We start from the raw sequence: 22,876 nt of genomic DNA on the forward strand, positions 1-22,876 counted from the left end.
GATATTCACACAAACAGATGAATGTCCAAAATTTGGTGATTACAGAAATACGCATGTAAAACAAGAGAATTAAAAATAAAATACTTCTAAATGCAACACACAGATAATTTATGCACAATTTTGTGCAGGAAAGAATAAATAATATTCTAATATTCTAGGGCATTTCGTAAAATGTCAAAATTTTCGAATTTTTGCCTGCAAACTACCCCTTAAACAGGAAATCCTTTTAAGATGTTCCGCAAACATTATTCATTTGATCACAAACTGGCTTTTGGCTTCTCAGGATATAGTTGGGTGACAACTGAATGTTGCAACCACAGATAAAATGGCATGCAGCTTACACAAATATTATTTATACAAATACATAAAGTAATGACAAACACTGCCTGTCAGCTTCTGTTTCGGGTTCGACCAACATTTATTTGACTGTTTATCTGATGTTTTGCCAGCACAAGTGGTTGGCATTGCCAAAGCCAGCCACTCACGCTGGTGAAACGTCAGAAAAATCATCAAACAAATGTCAGTCGAAGCACCTCAAAGAGAAGCCAACAGGTAGTTTATCAAGTGGCCACGAAAGCCTTAACAATTTTGTATAAAATTATGAGTTACAAAATGTTCATATAGAAAAGTATTACTTTTTGATGTTGCATAAAAATTGTTACATTTAGAAAAGATGAAAAATGGAAAATTTGTCGAATTTTCAACTGTAATCTAAAATTTACAAATGGAAATTTAATTTAACAGAGGATCAAAAAATGACTATGCATTTGGTCTTTTAAAACTGCGCCCTTGTAAAATGTACGTCTGTGGTTATGAGGATTTAAATTTTCTTTAAGGCTATTTCAAATTCTGTAGTTGTTGTTGTCTTCAGCCTGAAATCTGACGTCATACAGCTCTCCACACTAGCCCATCCTGTGCAAGCCTCTTCATCTCTGCGTAACTCCTTCAACCTACGTCCATTTGATCCTGCTTGCTGAAGTCAAGGGTTGGTCTCACACTACAATTTTTACTTTCTCCCATTGCCATATTGAAGTTTCCTTGGTCTCTGAGAATGTGTTCCATCAACTGAGCCCTTCTCTTAGTCAAGTTGTACATTTAATATCTTTTCTCTCCAATTCTATTCAGTACCACCTCATTTGTTATTATTTTCTCCTCAATTCTATTCTGTACCTCATTTGTTACTCAGTTTACCCACCTACTCTTCAGCATTCTTCTGTAGCTCCACATTTCAAAAGCTTATATTCTACTCTTGTCTGTACCATCATGTGTCACTTCCATACAATGCTACATTCCAGACAAGTACCTTCACAAAAGACTTCGTAATACCTGAATTAACATTACATGTGACCAAATTCCTCCTGGCTATTGCCAGTCTGGATTTCATATTCGCCCTTCTTCAGCCATTATCATTTGCTTTACAGCAGCAATATCAAAACTACTCTTCTTCTCCTAGTATCTCACTTCCCAATTTAATTCCCTCAGCATCACCTGATTTAATCCAACTACATTTCATTATCTTTGTTTTCTTTTGCTGAGTTCATTTTACAACCTATTTTCAAAACACTGCCTACTCCATTCAAATGATCTTCCAAGTCCTCTCCTGTCTCCAACAGTATTACAATCTCATAAGCAAACCTCAAAGTTTTTATTTCTTCTCTCTAAACTTTATTTCCCTCTCCAAATTTTTCAATGTTTCCTTTCCTGCTTGCTCAATGTACAGACTGAATAACATCGGTGACAGGCTAAAACCCTCTCTCACTCCCTTCTCAACCACTGCGTCCCTGTTGTGCCCCTCGACTCTTAATAACTGCCATCCGGTTTCTGTACAAGCTGTAGATAAGCTTTCACTCCCTGTAATTTACCTCTGCTACCTTCAACATTTCAAAGACTGTAGTCCAGTCAACACTGTCAAAAGCACTCCGAAAATCTACAAATGCTGCAAACATATGTTTGCCTTTTTCAACCTCTCTTCTTAGACAGTGCACCAGTTTTTGTAGCTACTGACTTGTTCCTGTAAACCAGCTCATAACTAGGACAATACTTCATGCTGAAGTCAGTAGTGGTTCATAGGCAGACATTACCTCACAAACAGCTTGTTTGCATGTCCATGTCCACTGGAATGTTTTTGCATCTATTATCATATGCTTTCACTTGTGCAAATTGGCATTAATTATCATAACAACAACTCCTTGTGCCCGTCATGACCTCCAACTCTTACAACTGCAGTCTGAGTTGTGAACAATTTGCATACAATTTTTTTTCCCTGTATTTTACACCTGAATTTATTAAAACACAGCAATAAAAAACAGTGCACTCAGATACATAAAAACCTTTTGATACATGTATCACTCTGACAACTAGAAACCAGAAATAAATTCTCACCTGGAAACTGCCCCTTGACCTGTCGAGTGGCCGGATGCCAGGACGCGACCGCGGTAGCTGTGGACTGATGCTGACAGCTCCCGTCTGCGGGTCGATGCGCACTCCAACCAGTGTTGTCGCGTCCAGTGGTGGAGGCAACTGTCGACACATATTACACACATCACATCTTGTTCATGACACCTGAAAAATTTTATTTGAATTCGTATCTCGTATTAAAGTAAACCTCCTCTACCCATTTTGTTAGAGAATCGATTGTGTACAACAAGCATCAAACATCTGATTACTTTAAACACGAGTCACTGTGTTAAGCATGTAAAATCTTTGCGGTTGAATATGCAAAACCCTAATTGTGTTGGGTTTTGTTAGTTTCAGATTGGTCTGCCATAGACTGACAAAAATTCAAAACATTAAAATAAAAATTTAGTAAACAATAAACTGTCTCCCTATCATTAGTTTGTAGGGCTTTAAGCAAGAAAAGGTCACTAAGTGCTCTTATTGTCAAGTGCCAGACGAGTAAATTATAGGTAATTTGCACTCTAGTTTCGGCAAAAGCTAGTTTTTCATGCATCTCAATGATTATGATGTCACGTCTCCTGGAATATGTGTAATACGACGACATAATTTTGCAGGTACAGTAAGTGATATATGTAAATACTACATACCAAGTGGGTTCAAATGGAGTTAGTAGTAAAGATGTAATAAATTAAAACGTCATGCCTGATGCGGAAGTCTCACTGTGTTTTATGCGTAACCTAGTTTATCTATAAATGTTTCCAACGTCACACCTCCTGAACTGTCTGTCATATGATGATATTATTTTGCAGGTACATTCAGTGGTATATGTGGATACTGACTGTAAAATGTGTTTGCGAATAGAGTTAGTAGCAAGGAAGCAACAATTAAAATGACACGCCGCATTCTCAATTTTTACTGCATGGACACCAAAAAGGTAGTAAACGATAAACTTTATTTCATTTCTTTTTTTTCTTCTGTGTTTATGGTTCAAATGAGGGTTGAGCAATACCAGGTTGGTGACACATGGAGACAAGGCTTATCGATTTTTTCAATCTGTACTAAACTTGTAACCAGAATTTGGCAATTATTGTTGATTTTCCTTTTCAGTGCCTAAAAAATAAGTTAATAAGCAAACTGTGATAACGCACGCGATAATGTGACTTAGAAAATGAGTCCCTTTTAAAAGACAAGAAATCTCTTCCTCATTCCCTCCCCCCTTTTTTTCTTAATTCACCAATAAGATCTATGGACAAAGCATGAGATGTGAAGGTTGGAATGATTAGTGTTTGTTTGGCTAATGAAATAAGATATCACCCAATTTTGCAAGATACTGGTGGTAAAAAAATGTTAACAGTTCCCCCTGAGAAGTCTGCCTGTAGCTATTAATTTATGTATCTTTCAATTTTGTACGAGTGTTACAAAAGATTAAGTTATAAGTTATGACTGTTATTTTTTTTTTTTCTTAATGTGTACGTGTCAGTTAGCCGGAAGTTTAACTGAGACTTAAAAATTATAACCAACAATAGAATAATGTTTCTGTCGCGTAAATGATGTGCGTTTGACTTACCATATGAAAGCGCTGGCAGGTCGATAGAAACACAAACAAACACATACACACACACAAAATTCAAGCTTTCGCAACCAACGGTTGCTTCGTCAGGAAAGAGGGAAGGAGAGGGAAAGACGAAAGGATGTGCGTTTTAAGGGAGAGGGTAAGGAGTCATTCCAATCCCGGGAGCGGAAAGACTTACCTTAGGGGGAAAAAAGGACAGGTATACATTCGCACACACACACATATCCATCCGCACATACACAGACACAAGCAGACATTTGTAAAGGCAAAGAGTTTGGGCAGAGATGTCAGTCGAGGTGGAAGTACAGAGGCAAAGAAGTTGTCGAATGACAGGTGAAGTACGAGCGGCGGCAACTTGAAATTAGCGGAGGTTGAGGCCTGGAGGGTAATGGGAAGAGAGGATATACTGAAGGGCAAGTTCCCATCTCCGAAATTCTGATACACTGATACCAACCTAATTTCAAGTTGCCACCCCTCGTACATCACCTGTCGTTAAACATCATCTTTACCTCTGAACGTCTGCCTCGATTGACTTCTCTGCCCAACCTCTTTGCCTTTACAAATGTCTGCTTGTGTCTGTGTATGTGCGGATGGGTATGTGTGTGTGTGTGTGTGTGTGTGTGTGTGTGTGTGTGTGTGTGTGTGTGCGCGTGTGTGTGCGCGCGCGCGAGTGTATACCTGTCCTTTTTTCCCCCTAAGGTAAGTCTTTCCGCTCCCGGGATTGGAATGACTCCTTACCCTCTCCCTTAAAACCCACATCCTTTCGTCTTTCCCTCTCCTTCCCTCTTTCCTGACGAAGCAACCATTGGTTGCGAAAGCTAGAATTTTGTGTGTGTGTATGTGTTTGTTTGTGTTTCTATCGACCTGCCAGCGCTTTCGTGTGGTAAGTCATATCATCTTTGTTTTTAAATATATTTTTCCCGCGTGGAATGTTTCCCTCTATTATATTCATATCATTCATGTGTGTGTGTAAGGATTCAACTAGCAGATCGTTACTACTAGTAAGTTGATTCCACTACTCGATTTTGGTACACGTGACTCTCCCGCAATGCTGACGAAAACAATCTGGCGAAACTGGCCGACAGCCGAAATAGTACATTTGTGGGAGCACCTGCACCTACCTGATACGTGAACAGGTCCGCACTGGAGCAGTCCGAAGTGACGCCAAAGCAGAAGCACGGGATGCAGTCTGACGGGCGGTAGGCCAGGTCGTTAAAGTAGCCTCGCTGGCACACGGAAGGTGGCCGGTTCACCACCAGGATGGCATCCGGCACTGCAAACACTGGGCCACGCGTGTTGATGGCTTCGCAGCTGTACGCTCCCTGGTCCGTCTCCTGTAGAGTGCAAAGAGTCAGAGTGAGGAGAGAGTGAAGAAATGACCAGACCGTGAATGAGCAGACTGTAGTGTGCGAGAGAGGGATACACTGCACGGAATGGCTCCCACACCACACTGGGTTGATCTGTTCACAAACTGTACTCCACAAACTACATCCTGATGAAGAGCCTTCACCAAGCTTTTTGGACATTCCACAGATCACATTTGTGACAGTCGATTCCTGAATAAGACACATTTTCTCTGTGGAAAAAATCTAGATGCTGGTCATCTACATAAACTAGATTTTTCAAAAATGTTTGTCTACAGTAAAATGTAATAAATTTAACCCAATGGTAGTGTCACGAAAGTGGTCTCTAGCACTCTTATTTGTACTGCTTCCGTATCTTGGTAATAAGAGCAAAAAATGTGTATTTCATATATGACTCCGTTTAAAAAAGAACTGATTTCTTGCTTTGGTTTCTTTATGTTTTATGCTTCACCAAATAAGACTGTGTAAAGTGACATCGAGATTGTGCAAATCACCTAAGGGCAGCAGTGTACGACTACGAATACTAGGAGACAATTTCAGTTGACTGGTATGCCACTGTAATCCCTGAGTGAGGATCAAACAGATGTTGCACGTTGTTGAATTTAAATTGGTCTTGCAAGGACAGCACCCTGAGAAGAAACACATAACATCAGACAACCACTTACAATATGAAACTTCCTGGCAGATTAAAACTGTGTGCCAGACCGAGACTCAAACTCAGGACCTTTGCCTTTCGCGGGCAAGTGCTCTACCAACTGAGCTACCGAAGCACGACTCAGGCCCGGTACTCACAGCTTTACTTCTGCCAGTACCTCGTCTCCTACCTTCCAAACTTTACAGAAGCTCTCCTGCGAAACTTGCAGAATTAGCAGGCTGTGGCTAAGCCATGTCTCCGCAATATCCTTTATTTCAGGAGTGCTAGTTCTGCTAGGTTTGCAGGAGAGCTTCTGTAAAGTTTGGAAGGTAGGAGACGAGGTACTGGCAGAAGTAAAGCTGTGAGGATGGGGCGTGAGTCGTGCTTGGGTAGCTCAGTCGGTAGAGCACTTGTCCGCGAAAGGCAAAGGTCCGAGTTCGAGTCTCGGTCCGGCACACAGTTTTAATCTGCCAGGAAGTTTCATATCAGCGCACACTCCGCTGTACAGCGGAAATTTCATTCACTTACACAATATTTACACAGAATTTCGTCTAAGGAGTAGAAGGAGCTGTCACGTAGAAATGAATTCAATTTTTGAAAAATTATGATTTGGCACAACAGCTGTCCGTCACTTTATTAAAGCTAACTTTTTCAATAAAAGAACAGATCATCAACAAATATTTTTAAAAAATTACATTAATTACAATGTGTATCCAATTATGATCATATTAATCTACATCACTGTCATATCTTCATGGCACGACAGAAAGAATTAAGTAAAGTATCTAACTCATACAAAGGCAATATGTTTATAAGGTTTTTTTTTAGTTTTAAGGTACCTTTTTTCCTCCCTTTAATTCAATTATTAATCGTTAAGCTCTTTCTACTATGTTCTGGTTTGACTCGTTGTCCAAACTTTCCATTTCATCAACAAGAACATCTGTAGACTTCGAGAAAGCTTTTGATAATGTTGACTGTACTACACCCTTTGAAGCTCTGGAGGTAGCTGGGGTAAAATACAGGACGCAAAAAGTAATTTACAACTTGTATAGAAAATGGACTGCAGTTATCAGAGTCAGAGAGCACTAAGGGGAAGCAGTGGTTGGGAAGAGAGTGAGACATGGTTGTAGCCTATCCCCAATGTTATTCAATATGTACAGTGATCGAGCTGTGAAGGAAATGCTGTGATGAAAACCAAGGAGTCACTCGGAAAGGGAATTAAATCTCAAGGAAAAGAAGTCAAAATTCTGTCAAGAGACAGCAAAGGACCCAGATCAGTTGAACAGAATGGATAGTGTCTTGAAACAAGGCTGTAAGATGAACACCGTCTAAAGTAAAACAAAAAGGTAATGGCATTTAGTCACATTAAATATGCCTTTGTCGAGGTAGTTATATTTAAAAAATAAATAAATAAAATAAAAGAAGAATTTCCAAAAGAAGAGACATTTGTAAACATCAGACATAAATTTAATGGTAGGAAGTCTTTACTCATGATATTTGTCTTGAGTACAGCCTTGTGCAGTGTGGATAACAAGCAGTTCAGGCAAAAGACAATGGAAGCTATTCGAATGGGGTGCTATGGGAAACTGTGGAAGATTAAATGGGCAGTTTGAAGAAATAATGACAAGGTACCGATCTGTACTGGGGGAAAAAAAAAAAATTATGGTACAACCAGGCTCAAAGAAGGATCAGTTGATAGGACACTACCTGAAGCATCAAGGAACTGTCAATTTGGCAATGGAGGGAGGTAAAAATTGTAGAGGGAGACCATAACTCGGAGTAGGCAGGTAAAGCTGGGTGCAGGCTCCAGTAGTTATACAGAAATGAAGAGCCTTGTCCAAGATAGACTAGCATGAAGAGCTATGTCAGACCAGTCTTTGGACTGAAAGACGACGATGATGACAACAAGAAGCTGTAAAGGAAACCGAGAAGAAATTTGGAAGGGGATTTAAGTTCAGGGAAAAGAAGAAGAAGCTTCGAGGTTTGTTGATGACATTGCAATTCTGTCAGAGATGATACAGGAGTTGGAACAGCAGTTAAACAGAATGACTACTGTCTTGAAAGGAAGGTATTAAGATGACTGTCAAGTAATGTAAAACCAGGGTAATGGGAGGTAGCTGAATTATTTCAGATTACTCTGAGGGAATGAGACTGGGAAACAAAACACTAGAAGTAATAGATCAGTTTTGCTATTTGGGCAACAAAATATCTGATGAGAGGGTCAAAGCACAGAGGATATATAATGCAGATAGGCAATCGTAAGAAGAGCATTTCTGAAAAAGAAGAATTTGTTAAGATCTAGAACAAATTTAAGTGTTAGGAAGTCTTTTCTGTAGTTATTTATCTAGAGAATGCCTTAAATGGAAGTGATGATAAACAGTTCTGAAAAGAAAAAACTATAAACTTTTGAAATGTCGCATTATAGAGGAACGCTGATGGTTAGATGGGTAGATTGTGTAACTAATGAAAAAGAACTTATTCAAATTTGGGAGAAAGGAAATTTATATTGAAAAGTGTTAAAAGAAGAAGAAATTTGTTGATAGAACACATCTTAAGGCATCAAGGAATCATCAATTTAGTAATGGAGGGGAAGTGTGTGTGTGTGTGTGTGCGTGTGTGTGTGTGTGTGTGTGTGTGGAGGGACACCACAGGCTGAATACAGTAAACAGATCCAAATGTAGGCTGCAGAGGTTATTCACAGAGGGAGAGGCTCATACACACAGCATAGACTAGCACTGAGAGCTGCATCAAACCAGCCTCTAGACTGAAGACCGTAACGACGACACACCTTATCCCCCCCCCCCCCCCCCCAAGGTTACCCAGCAACAAAACTTGGTTCGAATCCTGCTAGATGCTTATAAGCTATGTGTAAATTTAAGAACTAGGCTATAGTTTCAGCAGTGTGGAGTACACTTAGAGAACCTGCCTGCTACTGACCTGGATGTCAGGGCAGATTAAAGTGCCAACGCCATTCACACTCCTGGTCGTGCATTTGGCTGGAATGTGGCCCCAGTTGAGACGCCAGACCACCTCCGGGGTAGGGACGCCGATCGCAGTGCAGCTGATGTTCATCGTGTCGCCGATGTTGAGATTTACCATAGGTGGTGGAGGGGTCTGAATGTAGACGGGAGCTGCAGAGGAAAGAACAAATTCTGTAATACTGATCTTTCATAAAGAATGTACTTAATCTCTTGCAACAAATTTCTCCAATACATATGATATTGCACATTTCATTGCATCTTAACAATATTCGTGAGGATCAACATTTGAAATAATTCAGGAAGATAATGGATAAACTTTGACCAATCCGAACTCGGACAAATTTTTGCAGTTTGTTCATGATTTTGCTTACTATTCTGGTACAAGAGACCCATGATACCCAGTGGCTCTCTAATGTACATTCACACATGTTGTGATGCTTGACTTCCAGAAGGCATTAAATACAGTTCTGCACTGCTGACTAACAGACAAAACACAAGCATATAGACTGAGCTCAGCTGTGATCCTTGATTGAAGAGTTTCTAGCAAACAGAACATAGCATGTCATTCTCAGTGGAGCGAAATCTGCTGGAATACTCTAAAAGAGTGTTACAGCACCATTTTTTTTACAGTATACAGGGTGATTCTTTAACTGAAATGGCACATCGGGCATACAGCAAGGATCAGTAATCGCATCGGAACTGAGGTTGCAATTGCCACGGGTAGGTGCTACGGTCACGAGAAAGCAATGCTATACAAACGCTGGCGGAGCGCACGGAGACTGCCTACAATGTATTTGAATTACAGCACGGGCAACTGCAACAAATGAGAAGCCGTGCAACTGTATTGCGAGAAATGTCCCAATAGAAAGGTGCCGTGCCACACATTACTCGCCAACCTGTGTCGCAGACTGTGCGAAACCGGCTCATTCCGTGTGCACGAGCCAGATGCTCGTAGCCAATCGACAACACGGACAGTTGTAGTGGAAGCAAGCAATCTAGGAATTGTACAGCATAAGTTCTCAACAAGCACACGAGGTATAACAGCACCACCGATATACCCCGACCCTCCGTTTGGAGCATTATACGTGACAAAGGACTGCATCCATTTCATTTACAATGCCTCCAGACATTTCAACTGGGAGCCTATAACAAGTGCATGGGATTTGCACAGTGGTTACTGAAGGAATCTGTCACAGGCTGCAGCTTCACAGCAAGTGTCCTCTTCACCAATGAGGCTCTGTTCTCACTTGAGTGTGTGATGAATGTTCACAATATGCATACTTGAGCAGATGTGAATCCTCGGGCTACATGTACACTTGCCTCATAACACAAATTTACTCTTAACACGTTGGCTGGCATCACTGGAGATTGTTTGATCGGGCCACACATTTCCCTGAAGTGACTTTTCCCGTGCCTATTCATTTCCACATTCAATTTCGGCACGACGGAGCCCCTGCACATTTTAGCAGACAGTGAGTGCACACCAGGAAGAAACCTTTTCCAGTACCTGGATTGGTCGCAGTGGGCCAGTCGCGTGGCAGTCACGATCACCTGATCTGTCCACAATCGAGTTTTTCCTGTGGGGATATCTGAAGGGCCTCATGTACGACAGCTCCTATGCGATTACTGATCCCTGTCGTATGCCCGATGTGTCATGTCGTCAATTTGTAACCTTTTTTTAATCACTCTGTAAATAAATGACCAAGTGAATAACATTGGAAGTACCACAAATCTCTTCACAAGTGATATTGTTGTAAACTGAGAAGCCGCAATGCTAGAAAATAATAGTGAAATGGAGAAAAATCTCCATCCTGCGGAGGATCGATGCTTGCTGCATGGAATGGCAACTGGTCCTCAATGTAAACAAATGTGAAATACTGCTTGCACATAGACAGAGAGATCCATTTTTATGATATTACCCTATTGCAGAACAATCTCTGGAAGGAGTCACATCCATTAAGTATCAGGGAGTATACGTACGGGATGATTTACGTGTAAAGTGGAACTGGCACATAAAACTAATTGTATCTAAGGTAGACGTGAGACTGAAATCCATTTGATAAACAATCGTGATGTGTAGTCCACTCACAAAGGAGGTAGCTTACAAAACCCTGTTTCAACTGATAAGCGAATATTGCTCATCAATTGCCTTTAGTCAAAGGTTCATATGTAAGTGCAAAAGCATAACATAGGTGCTCAGCCAACTCCATTAGCAGACACTGGAGGAAAGATGTTGCATATCACTAAGTGACGATTTAGAGGTTGAAATTCTGAGAATTTATGTTCCTAGAAGAGTCAACCAATATAGGGCTTCCTCCCACGTATGGCTCGTGAAAAGACTGCGAAGGTAAAACCAGAAAGAATCCTGACCACAGGGAGGCTTACGACAATTGTTCTTCCTGCAAACAATTTGCAACTGGAACAGGAGAAGGAGGAAGTGAGAGTGGTGTACACAGCGCCCTCCGCAACACATGACAAGATGCAGATGTATTTGTTATAAATAAAAGGCTTGAATTGTAATAGTCAATTCTGAGTAAGTTTAATCCAAAATTTATTTGAGTGCTGAAAATTACTGAATCAAGATACCAGATTATTTTAAAGCCGTTTATTGAAAGATAATTAAATCCTCAGAACTGAGTTATTGATAAATTAAAAGTACCTGCTTTTATTGGCTAGAAACCTTATCTAACGAGGTAGACAGAGTGGCTGTTGTACTACTGGGCGAACATGTCACTCTGGAGCATCTGTATTGAACACGCACAGGCACAGTTACTTACAGCAGCCAATTTCGTCACTCCTGTCCTGGCAGTCCACTTCCAAGTCACACTGGAACGACTTAGGGATGCACTGGTCACCCGAGCGGCACTGGAATTCGTTGTATCGGCACGGAGAACCTGCAATGTAGAAAGAATGTTTTATTTGACTGCCTCCAGCAACATAAAAAGCTTACTTAATGAAAGTATACGAACAAAATGTTATGAAAGGCTCTTCAGTTTGGTGGAAGATCAATGACAAGGCATCAGAATACATCTGACAGAAAGACACTGAAACAAAACTATTTTACCGCAGTAATATCTTTTTTCCAATTACCATCACCAACTTGATCCCCGAAAAATCAAAATAATTTCTTGACTTCCACATACACAGGCAGCTCTGATAAAATACAAGAAACCGGAGCTCATACACAAAAATGTAAGTGTTCATTTTTTCTATGTGCTACTTGAGAGTGGGACGGTAAAAAATAGTCTTTCAGTTGTTCTGTGAATCCTCCCCAAAAAAAGGGGGTGAGTTGAACAGCAATCTTGTATATGTAAATGGGTCATAGATGGTTTTACAATCACAGAGTACAAGGTAAACAATCCTTGGCAAATAAAATGCTGTGACCAGTCACTGCTAAACAATGACACCCACCATATATATGTCTGTAGCACCAGAAGAAATTTCTACAGAAGTTGCCACACTTTGGCTGGCGGCAGCAGTGAGAAGGGGTGACGTAAAAGCACAGCTCAAAAATGTGTGGAGCAATTTCACCAAATTTAGTATATACAAGACCCATTATTTGTATGAAAATACTGCGGGAGTAAGATACCCCTACTAACCCTACTAATAGTTTAGTCTCTATGACTTTTCATTTTGTAAATTGTACTGTAATAATGCTGAAATGTGTATGTTAAGTGCAAAATCACTTGTCAATAGCTACAATGCCAAAACTGCAACAGTGATTTCAAAAGGAAAAGGAAAATACAAACAGCGAAAGCATTATCGTGAGACCTTGACAAACTGCTGATCTCAAGTACATGCCCTTATGTAATCCAAACAGATGGTAAAGATATACAGCAAGGCCAAAACTACAAGCATCCAGCTATTTTTCCAGATTCAAAAGCGAACACTTATTTGTCTCAGCTTTTTCCTGTGCACGTACGAACCTTTGCAGGAACTGCACTCTTAACACTGACATTAAACAGAATATCAAAATCAACGCCAATGATTACAGCCTTGTAGAGACTGTTTTATCTCCAAATATCTATCAAACAGAAATATTAAACCTACAATACGGTAGCAGGACTCACCTGGCGGATTAGTTGCACAGTTCTGCTCGTCAGAGCCGTCGCCACAGTCGTCATCTGAGTCACAGCGCCACGTCTTGAGCACACACCTCTTGTTGTCACATTGGAATTCGTTGGGCTCACATCCATGGGCACCTACACACAATTTCATGTTCATCAGTACACTGTTTCCAACCACTGTACAGGCGCCACGAGATCTGATCACGTGCCTCTGTATCGTGACAATACAGGATGGGTCGACAGTGTCATTATTTTGTGTTACACCAATGTGTTCTAGTTTTTGAGATGACAGGAATGCTATCTCTTTAACACAGTAGACGAGATCAAATGCTCAATAAATTTCATTGTAATCAGTTTTGGGTCAGATTTACTGAAATGATGGAAACGAATTTAGCACTATATCACTAAAGCGTAACAGGACTGAGCTAAGACACGTGTGACACAGAGTAGTAGAAAAAGAGAATATTGACTTCCATAACCCTAAAATTGGGAACAACACAGCAGTGGAATAAGTGAATCCATTTTCCCATCTAGTAAGAAAGATAACACAGTATGGTTGAAGAAAGGAAAATATCAGAATCAGAGTGGCAAAGGCATAGAAAGCTCTCTTCAATAAAAGATGCGTGATTATCTGATCTTTAAATGGGTCTGGATGCTACACATCATCCATCTGCGGGCAAATCCTGAAGATTTGTAAATAATTTACATTTCATAAACAGTAATTGTAATCCACAATTTCTGCAGTGCAAGGCTGATATTCTTTGTTTCCTATGATGACTTGCCGTCTAGGGTAACATAACAAGCAAACGTGCCTTTTGCATGACTGCTGAGCTTTGTCAACTTCCTCATCCTGTTTTCTCCAGAAACGAGCTGGATTTTGAATAGTTTAGCATCCACAGGACTTTACATATTTGAGCAGAACTAAGAGGATTAGCAGAAACGAAAATAGTTATAATCTGAATGCTGCTACTGGGGATCACGAAGTAGATGAAGCGAAGGAATTCTGCTAACTTGGAAGCGAACTTACACATGGCGATGAACACAGCAAGGAGGATGGTAAAAGGAGACCAGTGCAATCAAAGATAACATTCCCTGCCAAAAAGAGTATCAAACACTCGACTCCACTTGAGAAAGAAATTTCTGAAAATGTGGATTTGCAGCTCAGAATTCTAGGAATGAACCATAGATTACCACAAAACACGAGAATCAAAGTGTTTGAGATATGATGGTATAGGAGGATTCCAAAAATTAAGTGGACTGATAAGATAAGAAATAAGGCGGTTCTCTGCACAATCAGTGAGGATCATGGTGGGGTGCATCAAAGCAGTCAGCAGATTCATGACCCAAAAAGCGTCCTCTGAAATTCTACAGTAGCAGCTCATCATTTCTGCAGGTTTTCCGATACTGTCAAAAACTGCTCCGCATGAAAATACTTTCGATCATGCGAAGAAAGTCAGATGGAAGTGAAGGCACATTGGATGCAGACCCAATATAAGAGCAAATCCATTAGCTCTGGACAGCTTTTTGATTTAAGAACTTAAGTTAGCTTGAAGTCTTACAGCAAAATTTCAAAACGAAGAAAACCATACTTACTGCACCGCATCTCGTCCGAGCCATCCACACAGTCAAAGTTTCCGTCACAGACCTTCTCCTTGGGAATGCAGTCAAGGTTGGCACAGGTGGCTTCGTACGGTTGGCAGGTGTACGCTGGTCGTGTTACGGGCAGGTCCACTGCAAACGAGAACACAGTCAGAGATTTTACACTGAAGCGAGTCAGCTAGGTCAAACATTTTGGCAATCAGTAGAACACTATTTGATAAAGGAAATACTATTGAACACCATCAGCCACACTTGAAAAGGATTTACTTGCCAGACTGGGATTTGGGCATGCAGCCGACCTTCAAAGGCATATAGTGTGCTCAACAATAGGAAAATATAGATTGCTACTTACCATAAAGATAACACACTAAGTTGCAGACAAGCGCAATTAAAAGACACCTACACGTAAGCTTTCAGTCTCAGCCTACGTCAGAAAAGAAAAACACACACTATTCATTCACACGAGCAAGCATACTTCGTGCACGCATGACCGCCAACTCCAACAGCTCTGGCCAGAATCTGATGGTGGCCCGAGCTGTTGGAGTTGGCGGTCATGTGTGCGTAAGATATGCTTGCTCGTGTGAATGAATGGTGTGTGTTACTCTTTTCTGTCTGCAGCTCGTGGTCGTGCGGTAGCGTTCTCACTTCCCGCGCCCGGGTTCGATTCCCGGCGGGGTCCGGGATTTTCTCTGCCTCGTGATGACTGGGTGTTGTGTGATGTCCTTAGGTTAGTTAGGTTTAAGTATTCTAAGTTCTAGGGGACTGATGAACATAGATGTTAAGTCCCATGGTGCTCAGAGCCATTCTACTCTTTTCTGACATAGGCTGATGCCAAAAGCTTATGTGTAGGTGTCTTTTAATTGTGCCTGTCTGTAACATAGTGTGTCATCTTTACAGTAAGTAAAGATATTTCTACCCGCAGTTTTCATTGTTTGATATAGTGTGCTCATCCACATCAAATGATACACCTGTGATGTGTAAAATCTTTATAGCAGTTATAAATAAAGTTGATCTATGCAGTGCACAGCTTGTTGTGTGTACATATTATAAAACTGTAAAATGCTAAATCTTTAAAATGCATGCAAACACAATCACCAGACCATTTCTGCTATCATTAGTGCACGAAGTGCCAGGTCACTTGCGTCAGCCCCATTTTCAAAATTAAAGCACCGACTAACATCCTGGAGCACTAAAAGCATTTAGAGATAATTAAATAATGGTTTGCTATGATGAAGTAACTTACAGGTAATTTCCTCGACAACTGCCAATATTCTGACAGATGAACATCCAACCGTTTTCAAAGCAGGGAGGAAGGGTGATTAGAATTTAACACAGTGCAGTCATTAGAGACTGTGCATGGGCTCGGATTACAAAAGGACGTGGAACAAAATCGGCTGCATGTTTTCAAAGGAAACATCCTGGCATTTGGCTGGAAAGATTTAGGGAAGTCGCAGAAAACCTAAATCTGGACTATCCATCTTTTGATTTGCAGTTCCTTGTATTGGCCGTGTTTGCAGTTAAAAGTTTTTGGATTTGAGGTCCGCCAGTTATGCAAAACACCATTTTTTTTGCAAGAAAAAATTCTTTTCTTATTTACTTACGTTTTCGTGTGGCAAGCACTTCTCTACACCATGCTGAGATGTTGTGATGCACATGTAGCTATAACAAGTATTTTCCACAAATAACGTACTAAAACGCTTTTCACTACACCAGAAACGGTGTTTTGCATATCTGGCGGGCCTCAAATCCACAAATTCTAACTCTGGGCGTCCGGTCAGAGATTTGAATCATCATCCTCTCGAATACGAGTCCAGTGAGCTAACCACAGTGCCACTTCATTCAGTTTTGTACCCTGTAAATGACAGCCTGCTCACCTGTCAAAGTATCGGCAGTTGACAAGGACAGTACCCAGCTGGATTCCCAAAAGTTATTTGGCCATACTTTTATGCCGCGAGAAGATTAAGTTTCGCAAGATCTGAGATGTGTAATACTTTCTAGTGGCTGCAAAAAATGGCCTAGAGGATTACAGACAGTTAGAATGACTAAGCATCTTCCAATATAATTGTAACTGTTCTAGTACCTATTAACTAGCCCATATTTGGGATTCTTCTCCTCGAGTACAGTGATTTTCAATATACAATACCAATGTCATCAGTAAATACGAGGAGTGAGACAAACAGAAAATTAATCCCATGAACTGATGCCACTGTCGGTGAAATTAATTCAATTACATTATAACCTTCGTAGGTGTGGGAGTACAAATTTGTGCATATAAATTTTGTTTCAAATGCCCTATATATGATGTTAGAGAAATGTATAACCAAGTGTCGCTTGAAACAATTACAGAATTATTTTGAATGAATAACAGTAGGATGATTTTATATTAAGACACCGGCTTCCGGTAGTTTGCTTCGACAATTCCTCCCTCCAACACAGCTACAGACGTTACACTGCCAAAGATACGATTGGTGCAATTGAGCCCAGTGACCACAGCATAATACAGCAGCAGCTTATTCGGACAAAACCACACTGCCAGACATTCAGACAAGTCCACTTACCGCAAAAACTTCCGCATGCTTGACACTGATTCGCTGGTGTTTTATGGCTCCCACAGATGATCAAAGTTCACATGTTTGTAAAATTATTTGGCAGTGAGTTGTTTGTTTGATGTGTTTGTCAAATAACACTGTGGTTGATGTGTTTGACAGCAATTTGATGAACAAAAATCCAATTTTACAAACAAGTTTTACTGTTTATACACACATCTGTCAAACAATAGCCAGTTGCTTGCTGGATTATTATCTGTGGCTTTGAGGTGTCTGATACCTAGGGCAGATTTCAAAAATTTAAAATTTCTATCCTGGACTGGTTTTCATATATTGCCCACTAGTGTCCCAACATTTGGCAACATGATACACACTGTGCAACAGCTGCTCCAAAGCTAAGGTTAAATTTGACAAATTTGGATGGTTCATCTGTACTCTTGTTTGACAAAACTGTGGATAACTAACAACAAATTTGACTAACAGGTTTGATTGCTTATAAGGGGCTTTTATGGATGCAGCTCCACAACAAAGCATTTAAAACATATGGTTACGTGAAAAATTTTGTCTGATGCAACATACCACACCTTGCTCTGGTCTTACTTTCCTCTAGCTTATATGAAGCATCACCAGTGAACACTTCAGGTAGCCTCTGATGTTATCCATCAGAACACTTACATGTGTTTTTCAACATGACGAAAATTTACGGAGGTATTTTACATCCCTCAGTCCAACTATAATAAAGTGCGTATTTTTCTCATCATAGCCTTTTTTTTTACTGGTATAAAACCTTGTCAGTGGTCTGTAATGAAACATATTTACAATTTAGCTTGTAAGCCACACTGTAAACATGTTTTATTACAGTCTAATGGCAATGTTTTATATCAATAAAATGAAACACATCTGGTGACAAAAATATGTCGTTTCTGGCAGGTACACAAAATGATTTTAAAATATCTTCAGTAATTATGAAGCAACTATGGCCACACAAATGAACAACTGAGCGATAAATACTACTTATGGCTGTCAATACTTTTATCAGTTGCAACTGTTTCTCATTTTCATACATACATATTGATTGCTATGTACACATTAGACATCTGGTGAACAGTAACGACTTCCTTGGAGAATTCCCACAAATAGTTTAATATCTAATATCTTTTCCATTATGAATGATGTGCTGACATCTATCTAGTTGGATGTTCTTAATGCACCAGTCTCCAAGTTTGTATGACATTCCATAACTCAAATTGTGTTCCCCAGCATAACTTTCAAATACATACTCCCTTTTCTATGACATCGATGACAATACTGCAAATGCATTTCTGTAGTCCCATTGTATAATTAACTTTAACTCTTTGCCATGCACTTAAAGTGGCTTAACATAGAATACATTTAGCTACCGAAACTTCCTGGCAGGTTAAAACTCTGTGCTGGGCCTTTCACAGGCAAGTTCTCTACCGACTGAGCTACCCAAGCACGACTCGCGACCCGTCCTCACAGCTTCAATTCTGCCAGTACCTCGTCTCCTACCTTCCGAACTTCACAGAAGCTCTTCTGCAAACCTCACAGAACTAGCACTCCTGGAAGAAAAGATACTGTGGAGACACAGCTTAACCACAGCCTGGGGGATGTTTCCACAATGAGATTTTCACTTTGCAGTGGAGTGTGTGCCGATGTGAAACTTCCTGGCAGATTAAAACTGTGTGCCAGACTGAGACTCGAACTCGGGACATTTGCATTTTGCAGGCATGTGGGGCTAGTGGTAGAGCACTTGCCTGCGAAATGCAAATGTCCCGAGTTCGAGTCTCAGTCTGGCACACAGTTTTAATCTGCCAGGAAGTTTCACATCAGCACACACTCCACTGCAAAGTGAAAATCTCATTCTGGAAACATCCCCCAGGCCGTGGCTAAGCTGTGTCTCCGCAATATCCTTTCTTCCAGGATTGATAGTTCTGTGAGGTTCACAGAAGAGCTTCTGTGAAGTTTAGAAGGTAGGAGACGAGGTACTGGCAGAATTGAATCTGTGAAGACGGGTCGCGAGTAGTGCTTGGGTAGCTCTGTCAGTAGAGCACTTTCCCATGAAAGGCAAAGGACCCGAGTTCGAGTCTCGGACTGGCACACAGTTTTAATCTGGCAGGGAGTTTCATATCAGCGCACACTCCACTGCAGAGTGAAAATCTCATACTATATTTAGCCACTGTTTGTTATAGGATCTCTACAAAAATCAGACAATGTACTATGCAAGCCATTACCTCTCAATCTCTCATTCCAATTAAGACAAATAAATCACATATAAACAAATTCACCACCATATGCTTTCTTCCTCCCCTTCACCAAACAATGAGTCCTGTTCCATAAAGTACTTTATAACACTACAATGAAACTGCTTTAAACTTAAAAGCAGCAACTACACTGCACTTACCAGGATCCATTTAGGAAGGGCCCATACGTTCGAAAAGAGAAAGACAAACAAGATTCTAATTAATCACTCTACACAAATGAGGGCAAGAAGCACAACAGAATCTACTGTACGAGGTCTACTCTCGCACCAAAGAATGTGATATACAATGTGAAGAAGAACTGAAATATTTCTTTAGCAAGCAGCAGAATCCCTCATGGACTAATTTAGCTTAATGATAACTTAAAACTTCTAAACAGAGGTAGCTATGAGTAAAAGGCCAAAAAGTTAATGAAATGGAGATAAGTGAACAAAATATAATCAAATAGCTGATGGGTAAGGAACAATTATAAAGATGAGATTGCTTATTTTATCTATGTCATTAAGATCACTAGAACTACCTTAGCTTTTTAGTTATTTCCAAAGGCTCATAAAACCACCATTACTGGTATTCAATTACCTACAGTGTAAGATGTATTACTCCACTCTCATTCTCATAACTTTCTATCTCCCCCTTCCCCCCTCCAGGAGTGTTCATGTATTATTTACACACTACCAACAGAGCATTAAACAGCCAACTGCAAAAGGGAAACTACAAAAATATGTTTTGGGAAAGCAAAGAAATTTAAGCATGTCAGACAGTGATGTGCAAGTCACATTCTTGACATGCTTAATGAACAAAATATTAGCCACCTCATACAAAGAGCACACCACTCACTTTGGAACTCTGTAGGTAGTGTACAAATGGTAATAAAAAATCATGTGACAACACATCACGAAGTAATGGTGTGTGTGTGTGTGTGTGTGTGTGTGTGTGTGTGCGCGCGCGCGCCAGTCAGTTGTGCGGAATCAGCGCAGAAGATACGCACGTGTGGAGATGGTACACAATGGCAGAAACGAACTGTCACGTTTGGAGATACCGTGCCCATGTCACGAATGAAGTTGCCCAATTCAGTGACGTACTGACACGGACTGTGCAACCTGACTGCGGGGAATAGTGCACCATATAACAACATAAGAACAGCGGTTGTAAAGATCCCAACCGACAGGGATCGGACGAATGTCATGCCTTACAAATGACAACTGGTTTCAAACCAAACATGAATTGTTGCCACAGTGAATGCAGGTCCATATCCACCAGCTCTTGGGTGACAATTGCAAAGGCAACTGCATGTAGTGGACATTTGGAGTCAGATATCTCTAGGAAAGGTATTGCTCACTGTAGCAGTACGTCTTCAATTGGCCAAACAACACACAAACTGGACAGCACCTGACTCTAGGCTAGTAGTGAATTTGGTTGAGTCATGATTTTTGCCTCTTTATCAAATGATGCAAGATGTTAAGTGCCCTGACAGTCCAATGAGACGTTTAATCCACAATGGATGGAAGCAAGGTGGCTTCTCAAACATGGAAAAAAATACCTGAGAATTCCAAGTGTGAGGAGGAAATGAAATGAAATGATCGTATGGCATTTATTGGCCACGATATCCCCTTCGGCGTTCGGCTGCAGTATTGCAAGTCTTTTTAGAGGATGCCACTTCGGCGACTTGCGTGTCAGTGTTGATGAAAAGACACACAACACACAGTCCCCTGCCGGGAATCAAACCCAGGCCCCCTTGCGTGGTAGGTGGTAACGCTACCGCTGCACTATGGAGGCGGACTGTGAGGAGGAAGATGAGAAAGACGGTGTCAAGAAGCTCCTGATAAGTTAATGGTGAGCAGGAGTAGGAGTGGGGGGCAGCACACCACAATAATGACTTTTCATTCCTCTCTGTTGAGCTATATACCAGCCACAAGCAGTAATTTAACTGTAGTTTTTAAACATCAATCATTTATCTGGAATAACATTCATATAATTAACACACTTTGAGATATTTAGTATTTCAAAATTTGTGATTTATAAAACTAAATAAAATTCAGTTTCAATGGTAGGTTAAAATCACAGAATTCCCTGGTAAAATTTAATTCGCTGAGAACTCCAGATTTTTCAGAATTATCATCCTGGTAAAGTGTAGTTCAGGCCACAATTGGTTCTGTGATGTTTTTCATACCATGACCTTGTCCCTGCATTCAGGTTACTATAAGCTTGAACCAGAATGTTTATTTCAACATTTTCAGCAACCAATTGTCTACATCTTCATGACAAGCATATTTTGGACATTTCCATAGACCAAGCTGACAACAGCTGTGTTCACAGGGCAGCACGCGTGCGTTCACGGTTCGACTGCCACTCGGGCACCTCTACTTGCCCACTAAATCACCTGATCCAGCCCCACAGAAAATCTGGGCAATTTGGAATGTGGGTGAAAACTAGCAGTCTACATTACTGCAATCTGATACTCTACGGAATTCAATGAACAACATTTGGGCTTCAACTGTATGTGGCTACCTGAAGAAGTCTGCGGATTCCCTCCATAGTCAAACAGAGGCTATTATTGAGGCTAGAGGTGGTGTTATACGGTGCTAGTGTGCTGCTCCTGGGGGTGGCTAATTTTTTGTCTAGTTGCTTACTAGGAAATACATTTCAGCTTGCAGTTGCTACAGGAAGTACATGCATACACTAACATCCTATAAATTTGAGAGCGACGTATGAGCTCTCGCTCTCCAGCTACACGTATCACAATACATCCTGATCGACTACACACCAAATCTTAATGTCGTTTGATAACCTCTGGAGGGGGAAAAACAAAAAAATGCAAATTACTCCTGCACACAGATATAGGAGCGAAGCAAAGCATACCTGCTCCATAGATGTCAACTTGCCAAGGAGGCAAGACGCCATACTTGAGGAGGGTAGAGGGAGATGAGGTTTCAAAGGAAAAAGGGTCACGGATACGAGAGCTCGGGATTCGAGAAATGGTAATCCTGCCGGCTGCGTGAAAGGAACAGAAAATGTTGTTCATAATTTATTTTAAAATTGTTCATATTGGTATTAGAAACCAATTGAGATACGGATATCGACACTTACCTGCAGAGATTGTAAGTCTTCAGTCACAGATCTCAAGTGTGATATTTAAAAATTTATCAGAAATTGCTATGAGTGTATTCAAAAGGCTCATTATATACAAATTTCCCAAAAATGAAACAACTTGAGTGTCCATTAAAGTCTACTTAGCAAACACTTCCATTATTTTTACTTTACTTGTGTATCTTTCACTCAATGCTACGAATTTTGGAGCTGTAACCCATTTTCAAGTGACTCTTTCTGCCACCAGCCAAGGTACCTGCACACTTACTGCTCAGGAGTATCCAGACACCCCTACATAATGCAGAACTGACCACTACATGTCACAAAAGGTGGATCCACCAGTATAAAA

At 40.6% G+C, this 22,876-nt stretch overlaps 1 protein-coding gene across 14 annotated transcripts in view; it reads right to left on the bottom strand.

The window, feature by feature from the left end:
• LOC124720011 (basement membrane-specific heparan sulfate proteoglycan core protein) overlaps positions 1-22,876 on the bottom strand; it is an 801,341-nt gene that overhangs the window by 208,071 nt on the left and 570,394 nt on the right. For all 14 annotated transcript variants that reach the window (XM_047245254.1, XM_047245262.1, XM_047245258.1 and 11 more), the window contains 6 exons: positions 14,610-14,747; positions 13,020-13,151; positions 11,727-11,843; positions 8,906-9,099; positions 5,092-5,304; positions 2,383-2,520 (listed from right to left, as the gene is read on the bottom strand). In XM_047245254.1, the coding sequence (XP_047101210.1) occupies positions 2,383-2,520; positions 5,092-5,304; positions 8,906-9,099; positions 11,727-11,843; positions 13,020-13,151; positions 14,610-14,747 (932 nt within the window). The remainder of the gene's footprint in view (positions 1-2,382; positions 2,521-5,091; positions 5,305-8,905; positions 9,100-11,726; positions 11,844-13,019; positions 13,152-14,609; positions 14,748-22,876) is intronic.

The sequence above is a fragment of the Schistocerca piceifrons genome, chromosome 11 (genome assembly GCF_021461385.2).
Source record: "Schistocerca piceifrons isolate TAMUIC-IGC-003096 chromosome 11, iqSchPice1.1, whole genome shotgun sequence".
Classification (NCBI taxonomy): domain Eukaryota; kingdom Metazoa; phylum Arthropoda; class Insecta; order Orthoptera; family Acrididae; genus Schistocerca; species Schistocerca piceifrons.